Source organism: Schistocerca cancellata, chromosome 11, assembly GCF_023864275.1.
Source record: "Schistocerca cancellata isolate TAMUIC-IGC-003103 chromosome 11, iqSchCanc2.1, whole genome shotgun sequence".
NCBI classification, from domain to species: Eukaryota; Metazoa; Arthropoda; class Insecta; order Orthoptera; family Acrididae; genus Schistocerca; species Schistocerca cancellata.
This window is the reverse complement of record NC_064636.1, coordinates 163799681-163819280: the sequence shown is the minus strand read 5'-3', so window position 1 is coordinate 163819280 and position 19600 is coordinate 163799681. Positions and strand designations below refer to the sequence as shown.

Below are 19600 nucleotides of genomic sequence, written 5' to 3'. Positions count from 1 at the left end.
ATAAAAGCGCGTTGCAATCTCGATAAACTGATAAGTTTTACCATTCCGAGGAAGAGGATACTGTCACTTAACATGGAAAAAATGTATTTTCACCCGGGAGAAAGTGTATTTTTAACCGGGAAATCCGGGAATATTATTTCCTTGTTCACGTATACACCCTGAATCAGTAACTCGTGAATTATGAAAATTTAAGACAAGTAATTACTATCCCTGAATCGGGAACAGTCTGTCGACAAAACTGACTAGGTTGTTTGTTCTTGGGCTTAAATTTTCGATGTATGTATTTTTGCACAGTGATATACTTAAGATGTCACCAAAATGTGATGTATATTGAACTAATTAACTTTAAGAGAGAACAGTTGCCCCACAGTGTTTGGAGTTAAATAAATTATACGTGTAGCAGTAAGAATATGAAATCCTTTACCAGATGGAAAATTTATAAATACATGTACCCATATGGTGCAATTGTGATTCTATAGTTTCAATAATGAGATAAAGAAGTGTGGCTGTAGCATACAAAATTGCAAGAAGCAAAATCCCTCTACATAACTGTTAATATGTATCAAACCACACTCGGTTATACTCCACTGTGACAGTATACATAAAAACCCTTACGATATATTTACTGTGCTCTATTTTTGTACTATTACAATTTATGAAGGAATAAAGAAGTGTGGGAGAAAATAATTTACTAGTGTGTAGTTGTATTTCTGGTAAATTTGTAAACATAGTTGAACCAGAAATATATACAGGACATTTCAGGAGCAACCGTAAGGAGGTGGTAGTATAGACTAATTCAAATAAAACATTCCATATGATAAATTTGAAAGTAGATTTCATAAATTGCAACTGTGATTTCTACGTAAATAAAGTACCATTTGTAAAAAAAACAGCCTCTATCATACAGTCATTTGCTAAATATACGATCGGCTTCATCCTCTAGTAGTAGGCAATCTTCAGCTAAAGCTCCATCCCGTGACGACGGCACTCAAAACAGTTGTGCAGTTTTGCGACAGGGGTCAGCACAGCAGTCGCAAGTGTCGCCATCGTCAGCTGAACGGTGCACTATCAGAAGATGGCCTACTTCTAGAGGACGAAACTGATCGTATTTTTAGTAAACGACTTTGTGATCAAGGCGTTTCCACTTATTTTACTTTACTGTCATATTGCAGTTCCCAACAATGTTATCTAAATTCTCTTTAGACGCGTGGTACGGTATGATAATCACTCGATTGAGCCTGTTGCATTGCTACATTGTCTTAAAGCCCATTTACACGGATCATTCTTGTAAATGAGCTTACAGCATTATTGAAAGACATTGCTGTGGCTATAGGGGTGGATATGTCCTTCCAGCAGGATGGGATCCCTGCACATTCTAGTCATCAGGTCACACATTATCTGAAACTAGCATTACCCAGAAGACGGACGGGCAGAAACTGTCGTGTTTCTTGCCCTACTAGATACCCGGACCTAATCCCTTTAATTTTTATTTGCAGCGATTGTCGAAAAGCGAAATCTGCATAGAAAAGGTGAAAACAATAGACGAATGATTGTACGGGTTACGAATAGTGCTGTCCTGTTGAAAGAATATAGAGATGATTTCAAAATAAAATTCAAAATGCGTTGAAGTCGGAGGTGGAATTTGTGAAAATCAACTTTGATCTTCAATTATTTGTTTTTCCTTAACACTCACTGCAAGTGTTTGTTCAGGTTGAATTCTAACAGTTGTATTACATGAACACCTTTATGTGGCAGTTTTAGGTTGGGGGGTGCGTTTTAGGTTGGGGGGTGCTCGGGTATGTGGTTGTGTAAGACTCCAGTGTAGCTCAGGCCTCAACTAGCGTATCTAGAACTTTGCAAACCTCGGCAAACAATTACGCCGTAGCTGTTGCTGGATGCTATGTGTATTCCACTTTGCTTGTTGCTTCCTTTTCTTATTTTGAAATGAAGAGACTAATCCTGCCCCATCACAGGGTTCAAACATGACTCTACACCAAAAGAAATTTGCAATCTGTGTGAGCTTTGTATAGGCTGCCAGTCCTGGGAGGTTTAGGTGGGGCTCGTTCCCCTGCACTGCTTCTCATCCCTCGAATGCTTTACATTCTTATTTGTTAACACCCACGGCTGAGTGCCGTGATATAATGTGTGCATAATGTCTCTGTAACCGATAGAAACTGAAAACACCTTATATGAAACATTTTATTTCTGTTTGTCTGTACTTTCAACTCCTAAAATGTTAAGTATTCTTCCTGAAATACCTTCTGGAGATAACAGGAGAGTTCAGAAGCAAACACGTGCTTGTTTCAGATGACATGATGATCAAGCTGTGGAACTGGGAGCGGCAGTGGGCGTGCCAGCAGGTGTTTGAGGGCCACACGCACTATGTGATGCAGATTGTCATCAACCCCAAGGACAACAACACCTTTGCTAGTGCCTCCCTGGACAGGACTGTCAAGGTGAGTCTCGATCACACTGCTTAATATCTCGATTGCAGTGAGAGCCGTTTGCTGATTGTGCTGACGGAAGAAATCCTTGCTCTTAGTGTGTTGTTAATAATTTGAGGACCGGCCTATTGGAACAGTTCGGGTCCAGAAAATCAGCAGTTTGTTCCATTAGTTAAAATATTATTGGTACATCTTTGAGATGCCTCAAAAGGGCAATGCATGCTAAAGAAAGACAAAGCTCCGAGGTTTATTTTTCATCCGTATTTTAGTTCTGCGATAGTTCCCAAATCTTACAGTAGTGGTAGCAGAAAGTGAAAACTTGCCTGGACAGCTGCACTTCTTAGCATGCAGCATCTTGGATTTGGGGAAGTGCACCTGTCCCAGATTGAATCCACCCAGCAGATGAACAATGCAGGACTAATGTGCCTGAATGTGGTTTTTTAGGTGAATGTTGGGTTGGTACCCATGTCTCACCTCAGTTACACAACACACAGTCATTTAGAAAATTTTCGCACACCTTCACGGGGAATAACACTTTGGGTTCATGAATTTGTCGTGGGGGGAGGGGGGGGGGTTGCTGATAGTTGCTCTAGGGACAATTTCTACACACTGTTCCCTGTTAGATATTTCACTCTCCTATTCAGAATCATTCAACTCTTCCTCTAGGGCTTCCAAAACTTTTTGCTCACTCAACAGAATGTGATGTATTTGTAGTGGAAATATAGTAAACAGCAAAAAGCCAAACCTGACAAGTATTCGCACAAATTTCACGAAAATGCAAGCACCCAGTGGCTGAGTCAGTTCTAACAGCACCTGTTACATTTGCTACTTCTTACATCAAAGTTTTTTTGTAAACTGACAACAGAGGGCAGCACCTGCCAAGGCAGGGATAGTGAGGTGTCCGTACGTCCTCATATAAAAGTGGTCCAGTTTTTATACAATCGGTGGCTTGCATGTTGTGGAACATCACAGCATGATATATAGGTCGTTGCAGTCCTTTGAATGCAGTGCTGTGGTCAAAGTTGTGCTCGGGTTGGTCGTTAAAGTATTAAAGAGTATTCAGTATTCTACTCCCCCTCCCTACCTGATATGAATGAACTTCGTACCCGTTTAGAGTTGAGAAACTGAAGCTCCAGTGCAAGTGAAGGTTTTTCGAATCTGTAAGGAAAATGTTTTTGGTGTCAAATGGTAGTTTTTTTAAGTATCCCCAAACCTCTTTGTCAACCCCCCCCTCCCTTCCTCCCCCCATATCATCACACACCTGCCCCAGCTGCAATATAAGGGAGCACCAAAACTTTAGCTTGGAAGGGCAAGTGTTGAAGGTACCTCCTGCATCTCTTCTGCATGTTTTATTGTGGAATTAAAGGTATGTGATTACAGTTTTTTCACTGTGGCGGAGATGTCTAAAAAGTTTTTATGTACATTTTTGAGTTAATTTTTTTCTCTACGTGAAGTGGCTATTTGTTATCTGTTTCACTAACAGGTAGCCTGAAAATTCCCAAGGGGTTAAAATTACCGAATAGCGAAAAGGCTTAAAATAATGTCTATTTAAAAACATAAACAAACAAACAAATAAATAAGTAAAACAGAAAATAAGGATAACATAAACAGGACAATGACTTCCCTCAAGAAATGTATTTTCTCCACAATTCAATCTACCATCCCCCATTCATTACACTCAATCTACCCACCTAATATTCAGTATTCTTCTGTGACATTGTATTTTGAAAGCTTCTGTTCTCTTTTTCTCTCTGCTGTTTAGCATCATCATTTCATTTCTGCATAAAGCTATACTGCAGACAGATACTTTGAGAAAAGACTGTGTAACACTTCAGTCAGTTTATATTGTGCCTGCTGAAAAGATTGTGCATTGACCACTAATCAGCTGTCCACCCAAATGAGTGGCCATTGCAAAACTGGCTCAGAACAGAGTTGTAACACTCCATTTTTGAAGTTTTTTACGACTTACATTGTATGCGACAGTTTAGCTTTTCTTATATCTGTAATTTTTGTGCAGTAGTTTGACTATTCACTTTACCATTTGTAGGTTCATGTTGCTTAACAGCGATGTTGTTGTTATCTGACTACATTATGTATCCTTTGTTGTGATTGACTGACAAAAGTGTGTCAGAATCTAGATTTCAGTCCTTCGGAAGCTACTGTGCTGTCTTTAGTGGAATTCATATTTACAGTTCCCTAATATAGTGCATATTTTCTTACATGTTGCCACACGCTGAAACTCCTTCCAAAATGTGTTGTTTTTCAAATGGTTGCATTTCGTTTAGTGTCATGAGGTTCTACACTGGTGTGTAAAACATTTACCATTCAAAGAATTCAAGTTTTACAGTTCCTAGGGGTGGTATATAGTCACTCACCAGGGAGGAAAAAACGTACTTTCATGCAAGTTGTAGTGTATTTTCACCCAGGAAAAAAGTGTATTTTTAACCTGGAAATCCGGAAAAATTCATGATCTTTCACCTCCCAGCATTTAAAAGATGAATAATAATTAAAAAAAAGATTTGAAAATTTTCTGGAAATCAGAAACATTTATAATATTACACACTGAATTTATTATACACTTCTTTGTGCTTAAAAATCTCACGATTTTGCCTCAATGGCCGAAACAAGTAGTAATCCTAGGGAGCCAGTTCAAGGCCATAGGGTAGGTTTGGTAGTACTACCCAACATCGTGTCAGACCAAAACATCCCCTGCAGCAGCACAAGCTGCCAAGCCATAATGTGTTTATCTTCACAAATGAGAAGAATGGCACATTAGTGTTTCAGGTGTGATGCCATCGATAGTCTTTCCACTCACTGCTAATTTTGAAGCTCCACCAAACCACCACCTGATGGGCTCACCCCCCTGTGCTCAGCCACCGACTGCACTCCTGTCAAATGCAGATTTTCATCAGGCCTCACACAAAAGTTTGTGAATACTCGATTTACCCGACTATAAGATGACCCCCACCCCACTTTTCCATAGAGTTTGTGAGAAAAATTTATTTTTAACAAATTCTGACCAATCGGAACTACAGACTGTTTCATTGGCAGAAAAGAATCTGCCTAAAAAGTTAACATTACACCTACTCTGAACTTGCGCCATTTATTGATAGTCTACATTTTGATAACAAAAGGAACTGTTTACATTAATTTTTATCTTCATTGCCTTTTTTTGTCCACTTAGCCCGTCATATGTGGTATCATCCTGACAGGAAAGCTGTGAAACTAAATTCTAACAAATATCTGGCTCTTCCTTTTGAATATGTTGCTATTTCTGAGGTTGGGTTTACCGTGGCAACTGAGAACACAGCTGGTTTTATCAGAATACGTATCGGATTTCCCTTCTATACTGACGTGAGAATGTTACAGTGTTGCTTGCTTCCAAACGTGTTGTCTGCCCGCTGTTCTCTCATTGACCTTGCAAAGTCGACAGTCGCCACACCCCGTTTTATTCCCGTTATACGTCACGGTGAACATCGACAACATTTGTAACACAATAATTACAGCACACGGGACTCGCCTTTGGGAGGATGACGGTTCAATCCTGCGTCCGGCCATCCCGATTTAGGTTTCTCTAAATAACTCCAGGCAAATGCTGGGACAGTACCTTGGAAAGGGCACGGCCAACTTCCTTCACCGTCCTTTCCTAATCTGCCGAGACCGGTGGCCTCGCCAGTTGGTCCCCTCCCCCAAAAGACCCCAACTGCCGCTATCCTCTGTCTATACCTTTACCGTCTCCTCTTTTTGAGTGTCCAGTTTTAAAGTCAGTTCAAATCCCACTACAAATGGACTCGGAAAAACTGCAGTTTAAACACGGTAGATTTTCCTAAAAAACCAAAGTATGCGGTATACATTCCCGTGGTTGGCAGTGTGATGTGATATGCTGCGTGCTCCCTACTCCACTCCCCACACTGCTCTAGTTTGCGGCCAAGCTTGTGTCACTACCCGACCCATTTGTAGTGCTGTGCTTCAGCAACTGAGGAACACGTGCTGCAATATGTATTAGGGCGCAAGCCGTATGTAACAGCAGCAACTAAAAGATCACTATCACGATCCAGTCCGATTTGTGAACTTTCACTTGTCCTGTGATCTATCGACACCTGTTTGTACTATTCCCGTGGTGGGTCTCGCTGCTATAATTTATTCTCACAATAATTACAGCCAGTATAATGCAATTGAATAGATAAAAAATCTACTCATCAGGAGAACACATACGTAAAAATAAATAAAATAAAATAAAAGTTTTACTTGTGCAAGCTTTCAGAGACAATGGCTCCTTCTGGCAGGAGGATTGAAGGGGAAGGAAAAGGGGTGAAGGGAAAGGAACTAGAGCGCTTCAGAAAAATGGGTAGAGTTCGAAAAAGTCGCCCAGATCCCCAGATCAGGGCAGAAGTACAGGATGGGATGAGGAGGAAAGACAGAATGTTGGGAACTGCACCGGACGAGATTTGAAAACCCGAGAGCTTAAAGGTGTAAGATAGGAGAATATGGAACACAGAGATTACTGCTGAAATATAGTACACGAGTTAATAAAATCGATAAACTGAGTGCATTTTATGTGGTAGAGATGGAAGGGGGGTGGAGAAAAATAGACAGGTCAGAAAATGAAAGCTGTAGAAAACTAAAATGGAGTGAAGAAAGGAGATGTTACTGTGAAGAAATGTTGACACGGAACAAATTCACGTAAATTAAGGCGAAGTGGTGGGCGAGAACTGAGGACGTGTTGTAGTGCCAGTTCCCACCTGCGGTAGTCTGACGAACTGGTGTCTGGGGGGAAGAATCCAGGTGGTACGGGTGGCATCGAGGTCACAACTCTCTTGTTGTCGAGCAACACACAATATCCTGTTTAGAGTATGCTCTTTCCTCCTGTGTTTCACAAAATTGTCAAATTCTAAGCAGAGCAATAGATTTTTGTAGTGGCTACTTCATAGCTTTTCGCCCCTTTCTCACACTAGCACTGGGCAAGTCAGGAAATTTTCTGATCGTTCGAGCAACAAAGCTACTGTATCGAACGCTTCAGTGTATTGGGAAATTTTGAGGTGAGTATGATTTGCACAGTCCTGCCCTTATGAATTCTTCAAAATAAATCTGCAAGTGACGTCAGTATCCAAAGCTACATCTGTAAATGAATACTGACCACTATATACTATATTAAAAATGTTAACGTCAGTAGCAATAGTTTAATATGTAAATACCCCTGTAGTTTTCAAATGACGAATTGAGAAAAAACCCTCATCTTGTCTTTTGAGTCATCTGTCTTTTGACTGGTTTGATGCAGCCTGCCACAAATTCCACTCCTGTGTTAACCTGTTCATCTGAGAGTACATCTTCCAATATGTGCTGGATGTATTCCAGTCTCTGTCCTCCTCCCACAGGTTTTGCCTTCTACGACCCCATCTAGTGCCATAGAAATTACTCCATGATATCTTAACAGATGTCCTACCACCCTCTCCCTTCTTCTCATCAGTGTTTTCCATATATTCCTGTCCTTGTTGATCCAGTGGAGAACCTCCTCATTGTGTAGCTTACCAGTCCACCTAATTTGCGACATTCTTCTGTTGCACCAGATCTCAGATGCTTCTATTTTCTCCTGTTCCGGTTTTCCCACAGTCAGTGTTTCACTACCGTACAATGTTGTGCTCCAGATGTGCATTTTCAGAAATTTCTTCCTCAATTAAGGCCTATGTTTGATACTAGTAGGCTTCTCCTGGCCGTGAATGCCATTTTTACCAGTGCTGGTCTGATTTTGATGTCCTCCTTGCTCTGTCTGTAATTGCTTATTTTGCTGTCTAGGTAGCAGAATTCCTTAACTTCGTCTAATTTACGATCACCAGTGCTGGCGTTAAGTTTCTCGTTGTTCTCATTTCTGCTAAATCTGACTACTTTCGTCTTTCTTCAGTTTACTCTCAGTGCCTATTCTGTACTCATTAGACAGTTCATTCCATTAATCAGACCCTGTAATTTTTTCTTTACTTTCACCAGTGTTAGGAATGTCATCAGTGAATATTATCATTGCTATCCTTTCACATCGAATTTTAATTCCACTCCTGGACCTTTCTTTTATTTTTGTCACGGCTTCGTCAATGTATATAAGGGGCATTAAAAAAGAAATGAGCCGGAATCGTAATTACAAAAACCAGTACCTGTATGTTAAAAGTATTGACCCTGGCTGTTGAGACGCTTGTCCCACTGTGACACAAGGCAGTGAATGGCTGTCTCATAAAATTCCCGGGGCTGCGATGTTAATCAGTTCCACACCAACAGCTGGACATTTTTGGCCGAGGTGAATCTTTTGCCCCTCAGAGCTTTTTTAAGGGCACAAAAAATGGCGTAATCACAGGGAGAGAGGTCCAGACTGTATGGAGGGAGGCCTAGAACCTTCCATTTCAATTTCTGCAGGAGTACCGCGACTGTGTCGGCCATATGAGGCTTTACATTGTCGCGTAGCAGAATGACCCCACGGGTCAGAATGCCCGGTTGTTTTGATTTGATCGCTTGGCGAAGGGTGGTCGAGGTTTGTGAGTAACGCTGAGCATTCGCTGTTGTCCAGTGCTGCAGGAAGTGAATCAGAAGGGGGCCATCTCGGTCAAAGAAGAACGTCGGCATAACCTTCAAAATTCATCTCGGATGATGACATCCAGTTGTACGTGCAGAACTGGTTAACATCGCAGACCCATGAATGTTATGAGACAGCCATTCACCACCTTGTGTCATAGTGGGACAAGTGTGTCAACAGCCAGGTTCAATAATTCTAACCTACAGGTACTGGTTTCTGTAATTATGTCTCTGGCTCATTTACTTTGAATGCCTGTTACAGATTCAACGGATTTGGTGAAAGATTACTTCCCTGTGTTACACCCGCTTTGATCTGAGCACTTCGTTCTTGTTGTTCCACTCTTGGTGTTCCCTCTTGGCACTTGCACTTATTGTATATTACCCATCTTTTCCTGTACTTTACCCTTCTTTTTCTCAGAATTTTGCACTTGGTAAATGTGGTATTCCCTACAGAGTCTCTCTCTACAGTGAGACATTTGACTACGACACACTGCTTACATTGTACGTCCTTTACAGATGCCATTTTGAAACATTGCTGCAGCTACCCTGTCTGCTGGAGGAAATAAAAATATTACATGCACTCGCAGAAAGCTACAGAGAATTTGTACCTAACATTTCACGTTTGTAACATTGTTGTCAGCTGGGGCGGGGGGGGGGGGAGGAATGTGGGGCATTATTTGAGCAGTCCTCACACGATGTATTCTATATTAGTTAGGCTGAATGAGGTTGTATTCTGAAAGCTTGCAGTGTTTTCGGTCTTACCAATGTGCCTTGCCACAACTCGATGCCTCAACTTCGTTAACAAACCTGTACTGTTCTAGTTTATATCACTGTTACTGCCTACAAGTCCCTACCTCTGCCGTACCGCTTCCTCTCACCCGAATATTGTGCCCTCTACCCGCAGGTGTGGCAACTGGGCTCCCCCACCCCCAACTTCACACTGGACGGCCACGAGAAGGGCGTCAACTGCGTGGACTACTACCACGGCGGGGACAAGCCGTACCTGATATCGGGTGCAGACGACCGCCTGGTGAAGGTGTGGGACTACCAGAACAAGACGTGCGTGCAGACGCTCGAGGGCCACGCGCAGAATATCTCCGCAGGTATAAATACGCAGTGCCGATATACGCTCAATTTATGTGATCGTGTGCTGGTGATAGCAAATGTGTTTCTTCTGTATACTGGGTGTTGGAGGAGGAATTGTCAGTGTTGAGGAATATGGCGGGAACAGTCATTTGAAGCAAAAAAGACTAAAGACAGAAAGGAATTACAGACATTGGTTGTGAGTAGTTGTCGATTTAAATTGTTGGTGAAACTTCAAAATTTATGCCAAACTGAGATTTGAAGTGGATCACTTGCTTACTAGGCAGATGCTGTGACCACTGAGCCATCAGGACACAGTGGTCATTGCAGTTGCTCAGACTAACCTAGCACACCTCCTGTCAGACCCAAATTCTCAACTTGCCCCCACACTACGAATGTAGTCCCCCTTGCACATTTCGCTATTACTCGTGGTATTTCACCAATTCCCGTAAGAGTTCGAGCCTGGTGTGAATCTACATTGAAGACATCATCGACCGTCCTCGCCTTAATTAAGTATATATGTGGTGTCTGTTCTTTCGGATCTGTCTGAAAGAACAGACACCACATACGCAATAAATACTAGTAAATATGGGCCCTGAAATGCATAACATTAAGATTCTGTAAGCACTTTATCTTCAATACTGTGAAACAAATCTGTTCTAAGGAAAGCCATTTGCGTTCTATATTTTGCAAGGTGATAGTCTGGACCAAAACGAGAAAAAAATGTTAATAAACACAGCCCCTAATGTGCATACCTTAGAACTTTGACCACTTGTTCATCTTTGCTATTGTGAAACACATCTGTTACACTAAATGAGTGCTTGTAGCTCATAAGGTATGTCTTTTAGAGTCTGTGTTTACTAGGCATTTTTGCATTGAATAAGTGTTCTCGAATACTGACCATTCCTCTTGGGACAGCCTGTATAAAGTACTTTTAATTAGTCATTATTAGTGTGAGCTCTTTCTGTACGAATGTTCTTGCAGGAAATATTTGTTATTAGCGTCCAGATAATTTTACAGTTTGGACGACAACATAAGATAACAGCCTCAGAATGTTAGTTTTTGTTGCTATATCTGGTCTCCAGTGACACTTTTGTTCTCTACTCCTTCATTGTTAGTATATCAACCAGAGATGAATTTTTCTAGACAGTTGAGATACAAGTAGATTTGTTTGCCCATTAAATTGATTCTGTAATTTTTACACATTTTTGACTTGTATTCCTTTTCTGGCATTCTGTTTACCAGACTTTTAATATTTTGAAAACTAGTCATTCTTTCATACGTTACATCTTTCTGGGTTACTGGTGCAGGAATGTACGCTGATATTTTCTTAAAAAAAAAAAACCTGCAACACCAAAAAATAGAGTAACATTTCAAGAATACATTTGTGTAGGTGATATATATAATGAATAAGATTTGAAGAGCATCGGTTAATATAAGTGCGACATAAGCCAAATGTGAAATGCTGGTACACTAATAACCAGTGAAACTTCCAGAATGGTGGATACAAGTATGCGTTGATGCACACATGCATTGTGTCCTACAGATGCTGGATTCAGTTTGTGGGCTGGAATTCCATGGCTGTCACGTATGGTCATTCAATACAGAACTGGTTGTGGATGGTGCTGAAGTGAGCAAAAAAAAAAAAAAAACACATTGAGACCTTAGAGCTTTACTTTTGCCAGTACTTCACCTCATACATTCCAAATTTCACAGAAGTACTCCTGCACAACTTGCAGGACTAGGGCTTAAGGGTGAAAGGATATTTTGGGGTCATGGCTTGGCCACAGACAGGGGGATTGTTGTGTTTTAACAGGTTACTTTTTGATGGGATGGCAGATGTTAGTTCACTAGCAAACCTGCTTTTTATTTGAGCAGACCAGTAAGAGAAATATTTTGTGACACGACAGACCTATTCCTTGAATTATCAATAGTTTCATAATGTGTTTTAAGGTGGCTTGTTTGCGCAGTTTTTTCTCCCGCTAGTTTTCCTGGTGTTTATAATTAAACTGACAGTGTGTTGAGTACTGCAGGGCTGGCTGCGTACCTCTCAGTATGCTGAAATGTCATAGGTATGTTCATTAATTTGTGAGCTCGCAGAGTTTGCTTGGGGGAGGGGGGGGGGGGGAGGAAAAAGAAGAAGAAAGTTGCTACCACCAGGTGAAAATGTTGTTGTTTGTTGTGGTCTTCAGTCCTGAGACTGGTTTGATGCAGCTCTCCATGCTACTCTATCCTGTGCAAGCTTCTTCATATCCCAGTACCTACTGCAACCTACATCCTTCTGAATCTGCTTAGTGTATTCATCTCTTGGTCTCCCTCTACGATTTTTACCCTCCACGCTGCCCTCCAATACTAAATTGGTGATCCCTTGATGCCTTAGAACATGTCCTACCAATCGATCCCTTCTTCTAGTCAAGTTGTGCCACAAACTTCTCTTCTCTCCAATCCTATTCAATACCTCCTCATTAGTTACGTGATCTACCCACCTAATCTTCAGCATTCTTCTGTAGCACCACATTTCGAAAGCTTCTATTCTCTTCTTGTCCAAACTATTTATTGTCCATGTTTCACTTCCATACATGGCTACACTCCATACAAATACTTTCAGAAATGACTTCCTGACACTTAAATCTATACTCGATGTTAACAAATTTCTCTTCTTCAGAAACGCTTTCCTTGCCATTGCCAGTCTACATTTTATATCCTCTCTACTTCAACCATCATCAGTTACTTTGCTGCCCAAATAGCAAAACTCCTTTACTACTTTAAGTGTCTCATCTAACTCTCAGCATCACCCGACATAATTAAACTAGATTCCATTATCCTCGTTTTACTTTTGTTGATGTTCATCTTATATCCTCCTTTCAAGACACTGTCCATTCCGTTCAACTGCTCTTCCAAGTCCTTTGCTGTCTCTGACAGAATTACAATGTCATCGGCGAACCTCAAAGTATTTATTTCTTCTCCCTGGATTTTAATACCTACTCCAAATTTTTCTTTTGTTTCCTTCACTGCTTGTTCAATATACAGATTGAATAACATTGGAGAGAGGCTACAACCCTGTCTCACTCCCTTCCCGACCACTGCTTCCCTTTCGTGCCCCTCAACTCTTATAACTGCCATCTGGTTTCTGTAGAAATTGTAAATAGCCTTTCGCTCCCTGTATTTTACCCCTGCCACCTTTAGAACATGGCACTGTAATCAATCGTAATGAGAAATGTTTCCTGTTTTGACATCAGTATACTGTTTCCCACTTGGCGATGCATGTCAGTTCTTTTGTGAAGTGATTGTTGGTGTAAAGGGATAAGAAGTTGAAGTTTTCCATGTGAGACACAATGGCTACTGAGAAGATAGAATGTGCACTGCTGGTAAAGTTATTTTATAAGAACAGCAGCAATAGCAGCACTGCACTGTGGGAATATTGCAGCAGTACCAGTTGCGAAGAGGCTCCTTGTCAATAAATGGGCTAAAGAATATGATACGGAAATTTGAAGACGCGGGTGAATTAGATGGTGCAGCAGGGAGAGGGGGAGGGGCTATTCCGACTGCAGTTGCTTTAACTTCAGCTGACCGTGCACCACATGCCTTATATTCTGGAGCTAGTGCTTGAGCTGTGTCAAGGTAATTGTCTCTCCCCTGGTTAACAACTTCAGAGATTTTGTGGTGCATTTTACACTGCTGTCCCCACAAGAATCAGAATGTGCAACAAATGAAGCCCCGATGTAACTACAATGTTGTGATGTTGTCCTTAATTTTTTGGAAACAGATGACGTGTCGTTGGGAATATTCTTTGGGCAAAGGAGGCACATTTTATTCTGCACGGTGCCGTGAATTTGCAGAAGTGTCGCTGCAGGATTCTACTCTGCCGCATGTCTTGCAGGAAAATCCACAGCACTCGACTTATATTACTGTGTGGTATGGTTTCATATGCTCCATAATTTTTTGTCCTCATTTTTTCGAGGGGGTCACCTCTGATGGGACTGTTAAGTGAACAGTGACATGTATGCATCACGAGGAACTCCTTGTACGACACGTGATTCCAGCTTTGCAACAACACAGCTGTGTCCACACCACCATTTTCATGCATAATGGGGTGATGACATTATGTCACGTATCAGGCAAAAGACTCGCTTTGAGGAACCTTCGATAGTCACTACATCAATTTCGAGATGTGTGGTTTTTCAGATCCGCAGACCCAAACCCGTGTGACTTCTGGTTGTGGGAATATTTGAAAGAGTGTGTACGATCTGAAGGATAGCGTATGGCGACATATCACTCGGATTACAATGGAAACACTGTGAATAACAGTCGACTGTATCGTGTTAGAGAGTCGGCGTCTTGTTGAGTTGGGAGACCGTGTTGTACACATGCAACTTTTGACCCTAAACTAATAAATGTGACAGAACCGCCACTATAATGTGCTTGATTCTTCCTCCCCTTTTTGTGCACCCACACCACATTGTGATTGCTTACAGTACCATATTTTCACCTGGTGACAGGAAGTGAAACCATTATTTTTTCAACATACTCGGGGAGCGCAACGATTAATGAATGTACATATGATATTTCGGTGACCTGCGACTTGTACGGCCCACCCTGCAGCACCCGGAACACAGTTTATAACCACCCGGTGTGTTTACATATGTATTCCGCAAACCTCTACACTGTGCATGGCAGAGGGTACCTTCTACTACTGCTAGTCGTTCCCTTCCCTGTTTTGCTTACAAATCAAGTGACAGAAAAACGACTTGTGTATATGCTTCGATACGGGTCCCGAATTCCTCTTATTTTGTAGGTTGGCAGTGATAGATTTGTTCTGCAGTCAGCTGCAAATGACAGTTTCTTAAATTTTTAAATTTTTTCAATAGTGTTTCAGGAAAAGAATGCCATTGTTGTTCCGAGGACTCCTATTTGAGTTTGCTAAGCATCTCGGTAATTTGTTTCGATCAAATGTTCCGATAACAAATCTGAGAATCGTGTCTCTGAATTGCTTTGATGTCTTCCTTTAATCTGATGTGGTCGGGATTCCAAAAACTTGAACAGAACTGAAGAATGAATCACATTAGTGTTCCATATGCCTTCTCCTTTATAGATGGTCTACACTTTTCTAATATTCTCCTAATAAATTGAAGTCGACAACTCTCCTTCCTAATTACTGACATTTTGTGTGTTTTCCATTTCAGATCACTTTGCAGTAACTATTGTCAGAGTTATATATTTTCCTGGGGCATCACATTTCTCCAGTCAATACTTATTATACTACAGTTCTGAAGTTGTTAATCACAGAATAGAAAGCTGCAAAGCAATTTTTTTAGGGCTTTTTGGACTCAAATTAGCAGTGGCTCAGCCTTATGACATGTTGCCTAATGCACACTACTTGACCCGACAGTTGCACACTGTCATCTCTGCAGTGCACAGTAGCATCTGGAACACAAATAATATCACAATAAGTACCGTCTTTCTACTAAACTAACTACTTTTTCTCCAACAATTTTGTCCTGTATCCAAAACATAAATATTAATAAACTAGCAAACCTGTCAATGCTTCACAATTGTTAAATATGTATGGGAGTCTACTCACCTTTTCCCCTTTCTATCTATCCCTCTCCTCTTCTTCTTCCCTTTGTTCATCTTCTTCTGCCCCCCCCCCCCCTCTCTCTCTCCATGTACATCACATATCCCACACTCTTTCTATCCATCTCCTTCTTCCTCATCTTTCTGTTCATATCCACCTTCCCATCCATTCTTTATGTCCATTTCCTTGTCCCCTCTCTGTCGTCACCCCCCCCCCCCCCCCCTGACTTTATTTATTGTGATTGCAGATGGAACCTTGATTGGGAATAAAGTCTAAATGAATTGATAAATCAGTTGGAATCATTATTACATGGGGAATTAGAGAAATCTTTCCCACTGCTGGATGTGTGAGGATAGTGGCTTTTATGACTGTATTTCAAGTGGTTTTAATCTACGAACAAGTAGGACTGTAAAGTAGGCATAAATGCAACTGTCCTGTTTTCTGTTAAAAATGACTACAAAAAGGAAAACAAAACCACACATTTTTACAGCACAGCTTACCATGTTCTTTCTCACAACTGTTTCAACAGAAAGTGTTCATTTTACGGTATAGTTCTTACTCAGTTTGACTCCAAACACTGTTTGTAGCCTTCACTAGTCTCACTGACTCGATGTTCGTGTAGTTGGCTTACACTGCGCGTATGCCGACTGATATTTCGACGCCTCACTGATTGCATTTTTTCTGTAGAAATAAACCGCAAACTGAAAACAAATCAATGTTTGCAACAAGCCAAAATACCATGAACTAACATCAATACAGTCTTTGCAACACACCAAAGATATGATCACCACTAATAACACACTGAAGTATCCCTTGCAGTTATATTCTTTCTCACAAAAATCAATATTCAATGCAGAATTTGTTGTTGCTGTTAAGAAAACCTGCAACAGCAGAACTGTCAAACTGAAGGTAACTTTTTTTTTTTAACGAAAACATGACAGCAGTACAGTCAAACCAGCTATCACGTTTCTTTCATTGGGATTTTCATACAGGAATACCAACCAAATTTCTGACTCTTCGGGTGGATTTAAAAAAAAAAATTCTGTCGTACAAAACATGCCCCACAATTAAGAACACAGCAACAACAAAAAAATCAGTTAGATCAGTCAAGTCTCTCTCAAGTGATGATCTTTCATACATGTGGCAATTGATTTTTATTTAAATAGATTGCATCGAGCCAGATTCGATTGTACATAGCTGTGAAGCCAAAGAGTCTATTGTCAGGATGTGTATATCCTGGCGAGTTACGTACCACAAAATCTGTTGTTTATTTGTTTATATTATTACGCAAAAATTGTCTTCAGGTTTTTGATTGCTTTTTTGTTAAACTCCTTTGTTGGTTTTGCCACTCTGTCTGTGATTGAGTAGCTTCAGCTCTCACTGTGCCACAGAACTCGGCAGAAATATTCGGAGATATACACCTTTAACCTGCTGTCGCAGTGTGCTTCCACCCCGAGCTGCCGATTGTGCTGACGGGGTCAGAGGATGGGACGGTGCGCATCTGGCACGCCGGCACCTACCGCCTCGAGTCGTCGCTCAACTACGGCCTCGAGAGGGTCTGGACCATCGCCTGCATGCGGGGCTCCAACAACGTCGCTCTGGGGTGAGTGTTGTCTGTGCACAGAAAGCTATGTCAGTGCAGCCTTTTAAATCAGTTCTAGTGTAGACTCAATGTGAGATGCTTATAATAGTTTCCACATTAAAACTTTGTCTCGAAACGTGGCAGAAAAGCCAAAGAGATTCTGATCGTATGTAATGTATTTCTCTGTATGTAAGTCGGCATCAACAAAATATTTTCGCATTCGGAGGAGAAAGTTCATAAGAAGATTCGGCCTCAATGAAAAATGCTTTTGTTTTAATAATGTCCACCCCAAATCCCGTATCATTTGAGTGACTCTCTCTCTCTCTCTCTCTCTCTCTCTCTCTCTCTCTCTCTCTCTCTCTTGTATTTTGTGATAATGCAAAATGTGCAGCCTTTCTTTGAACTTTCTTGATGTACTCCGTCAGTCCTGTCTGGTAAGGATCCCACACCGTACAGCAGTATTCTAAAAGAGGGCAGACAAGCATAGTGTAGGCAGTCTCTTTAGTAGATCTGTTACATTTTCTAAGTGTCCTGCTTTCTCTGTGTTTCTTCATATTCAAGTTGTTCATAATTCCAAGGTATTTAGTTGAATTTATGACCTTTAGATTTGACACATTTATCATATAATCAAAGTTTAACAAATTCCTTTTAGCACTCACGTGGATGATCTCACACTTCTTGTTATTTAGGGTCAATTGCCAATTTTTGCACCATACAAGTGTCTTTTTCTAAATTGTTTTGCAATTTGTTTTGGCCTTCTGATTACTTTAATAGTCAATAAATCACAGCATAATCTGCAAACAACCTAAGACGGCTGCTCAGATTGTCTCATAAATCATTTATATAGACAAGGAACAGCAAAGGGCTTATAAAACTACACTGGGGAATGCCAGAAATCACTTCTGTTTTACTCAATGGCTTTCTGTAAATTACTATGTTCTGTTACCGCTATGACAGGAAATCACGAATCCAGTCACATAACAGAGAGATATTCTATAAGCACACAATTTCACTTCAAGCTGCTCATGTGGCGCAGTGTCAAAAGCCTTCTGGAAATCTAGAAATACAGAATCAATTTGAAATCCCTTGTCAATGGCACTCAACACTTCAAGTGAGTAAACAGCTAGTTATGGTTCACAAGATCGATGTTTTCTGAATCCAAGTTGACTGTGCGTCAATAGACTGTTCTCTTTGAGTTAATACGTAATGTTCTCGATTCGAATTCTGGAATATTTAGTTTGTTGTCTTTGGTGAAGAGGCTGTGTTTGCTAACTCTGCTTTAGCAGCACTGTTGTCAATTGTACTTCCATTGCTGTTGTGCAGAGAAGGCATTGATTGTCTTACTGCTGGCAAATTTCACGTACAACTAGAACCTCTTTGGTTTTTGTGCCAGGTTTCGAGAAGTTCCATTGTGAAAACTATTATAAGCATCTCGCATGGAAGTCTGTGCTAAATTTCGAGCTTCTGTAAAAGATCGCCAGTCTTGCAGATTATGCGTCCGTTTGAATTTGGCATTTTTTTTCCCCATTGTTTCTGAAAGAGCATTCTGACCTGTTTTGTGTACCAAGGAGGATCAGCTTCGTCGTTTGTTAATTTATTTGGTATAAATCTCTCAATTGCTGCCAATAATGTTTCTTTGAATTGAAGCCACATCTTGTCTACACTTACTTTGTTAATTTGGAAGGAGTGAGATTCTCTCTCAGAAAGGTGTCAGGTGAACTTTTGTCCGCATTTTTGAGTAGGTATACATTTCGTTTATTTTTGGAGGATTTGGGGGTTACAGTATTCAATCTCCCTACAACCACCCTGTTTTCACTAATCCCTGTATCCGATTTGATGCTTGTTATTAGCTCAGGATTATTTGTTGCTACGAGGTCAAGTGTGTTTTAACAACCGTTTACTATTTGTGTGAGCTCGTGAACTAATTACTCAAAATGATTTTCAGAGAATGCAGTTAGCACAATTTTGGATGATTTATGCGTACTTCCGGATTTAAACATGTATTTTCGCCAACATATCAAGGGTAAATTAAAGTCACCACCAACTATGTATGTGTTGGACACATGCTTGAGATAAAAATCAAGTTTTGTTTGAACCTTTCAGCAGCTGTAATATCTGAATTGGGAGGTCAGTAAAAGGATCCAATTATTATTTTATTTCGGTCGTGAAGGATGGCCTCTGCCCATGCTAACTCAGAGGAACTACCTACTTCAGTTTCATGACAAGATAAACTATTTCTAGCAGCAACAAATATGCCACCGCCAGTCGTGTCTAGCCTATCCGTTTGAAACACTGTTGGGTTTTTTGCAAAAATTTCGGCTGAACTTATCTCCAGCTTTAGTCAGCTTTCAGTGCCTATAA

General features: G+C 40.8%; 2 protein-coding genes across 3 annotated transcripts in view; both read left to right on the top strand.

Annotated features, from left to right (window-relative positions):
- The window catches only part of LOC126108506 (uncharacterized), a 369053-nt gene that overhangs the window by 218454 nt on the left and 130999 nt on the right, over positions 1–19600 (top strand). The window lies entirely within an intron of this gene.
- LOC126108505 (coatomer subunit beta') overlaps positions 1–19600 on the top strand; it is a 174399-nt gene that overhangs the window by 36454 nt on the left and 118345 nt on the right. For both annotated transcript variants that reach the window (XM_049913771.1, XM_049913772.1), the window contains exons 4-6: positions 2308–2456; positions 9904–10102; positions 17098–17260. In XM_049913771.1, coding sequence (XP_049769728.1) covers positions 2308–2456; positions 9904–10102; positions 17098–17260 — 511 coding nt within the window. The remainder of the gene's footprint in view (positions 1–2307; positions 2457–9903; positions 10103–17097; positions 17261–19600) is intronic.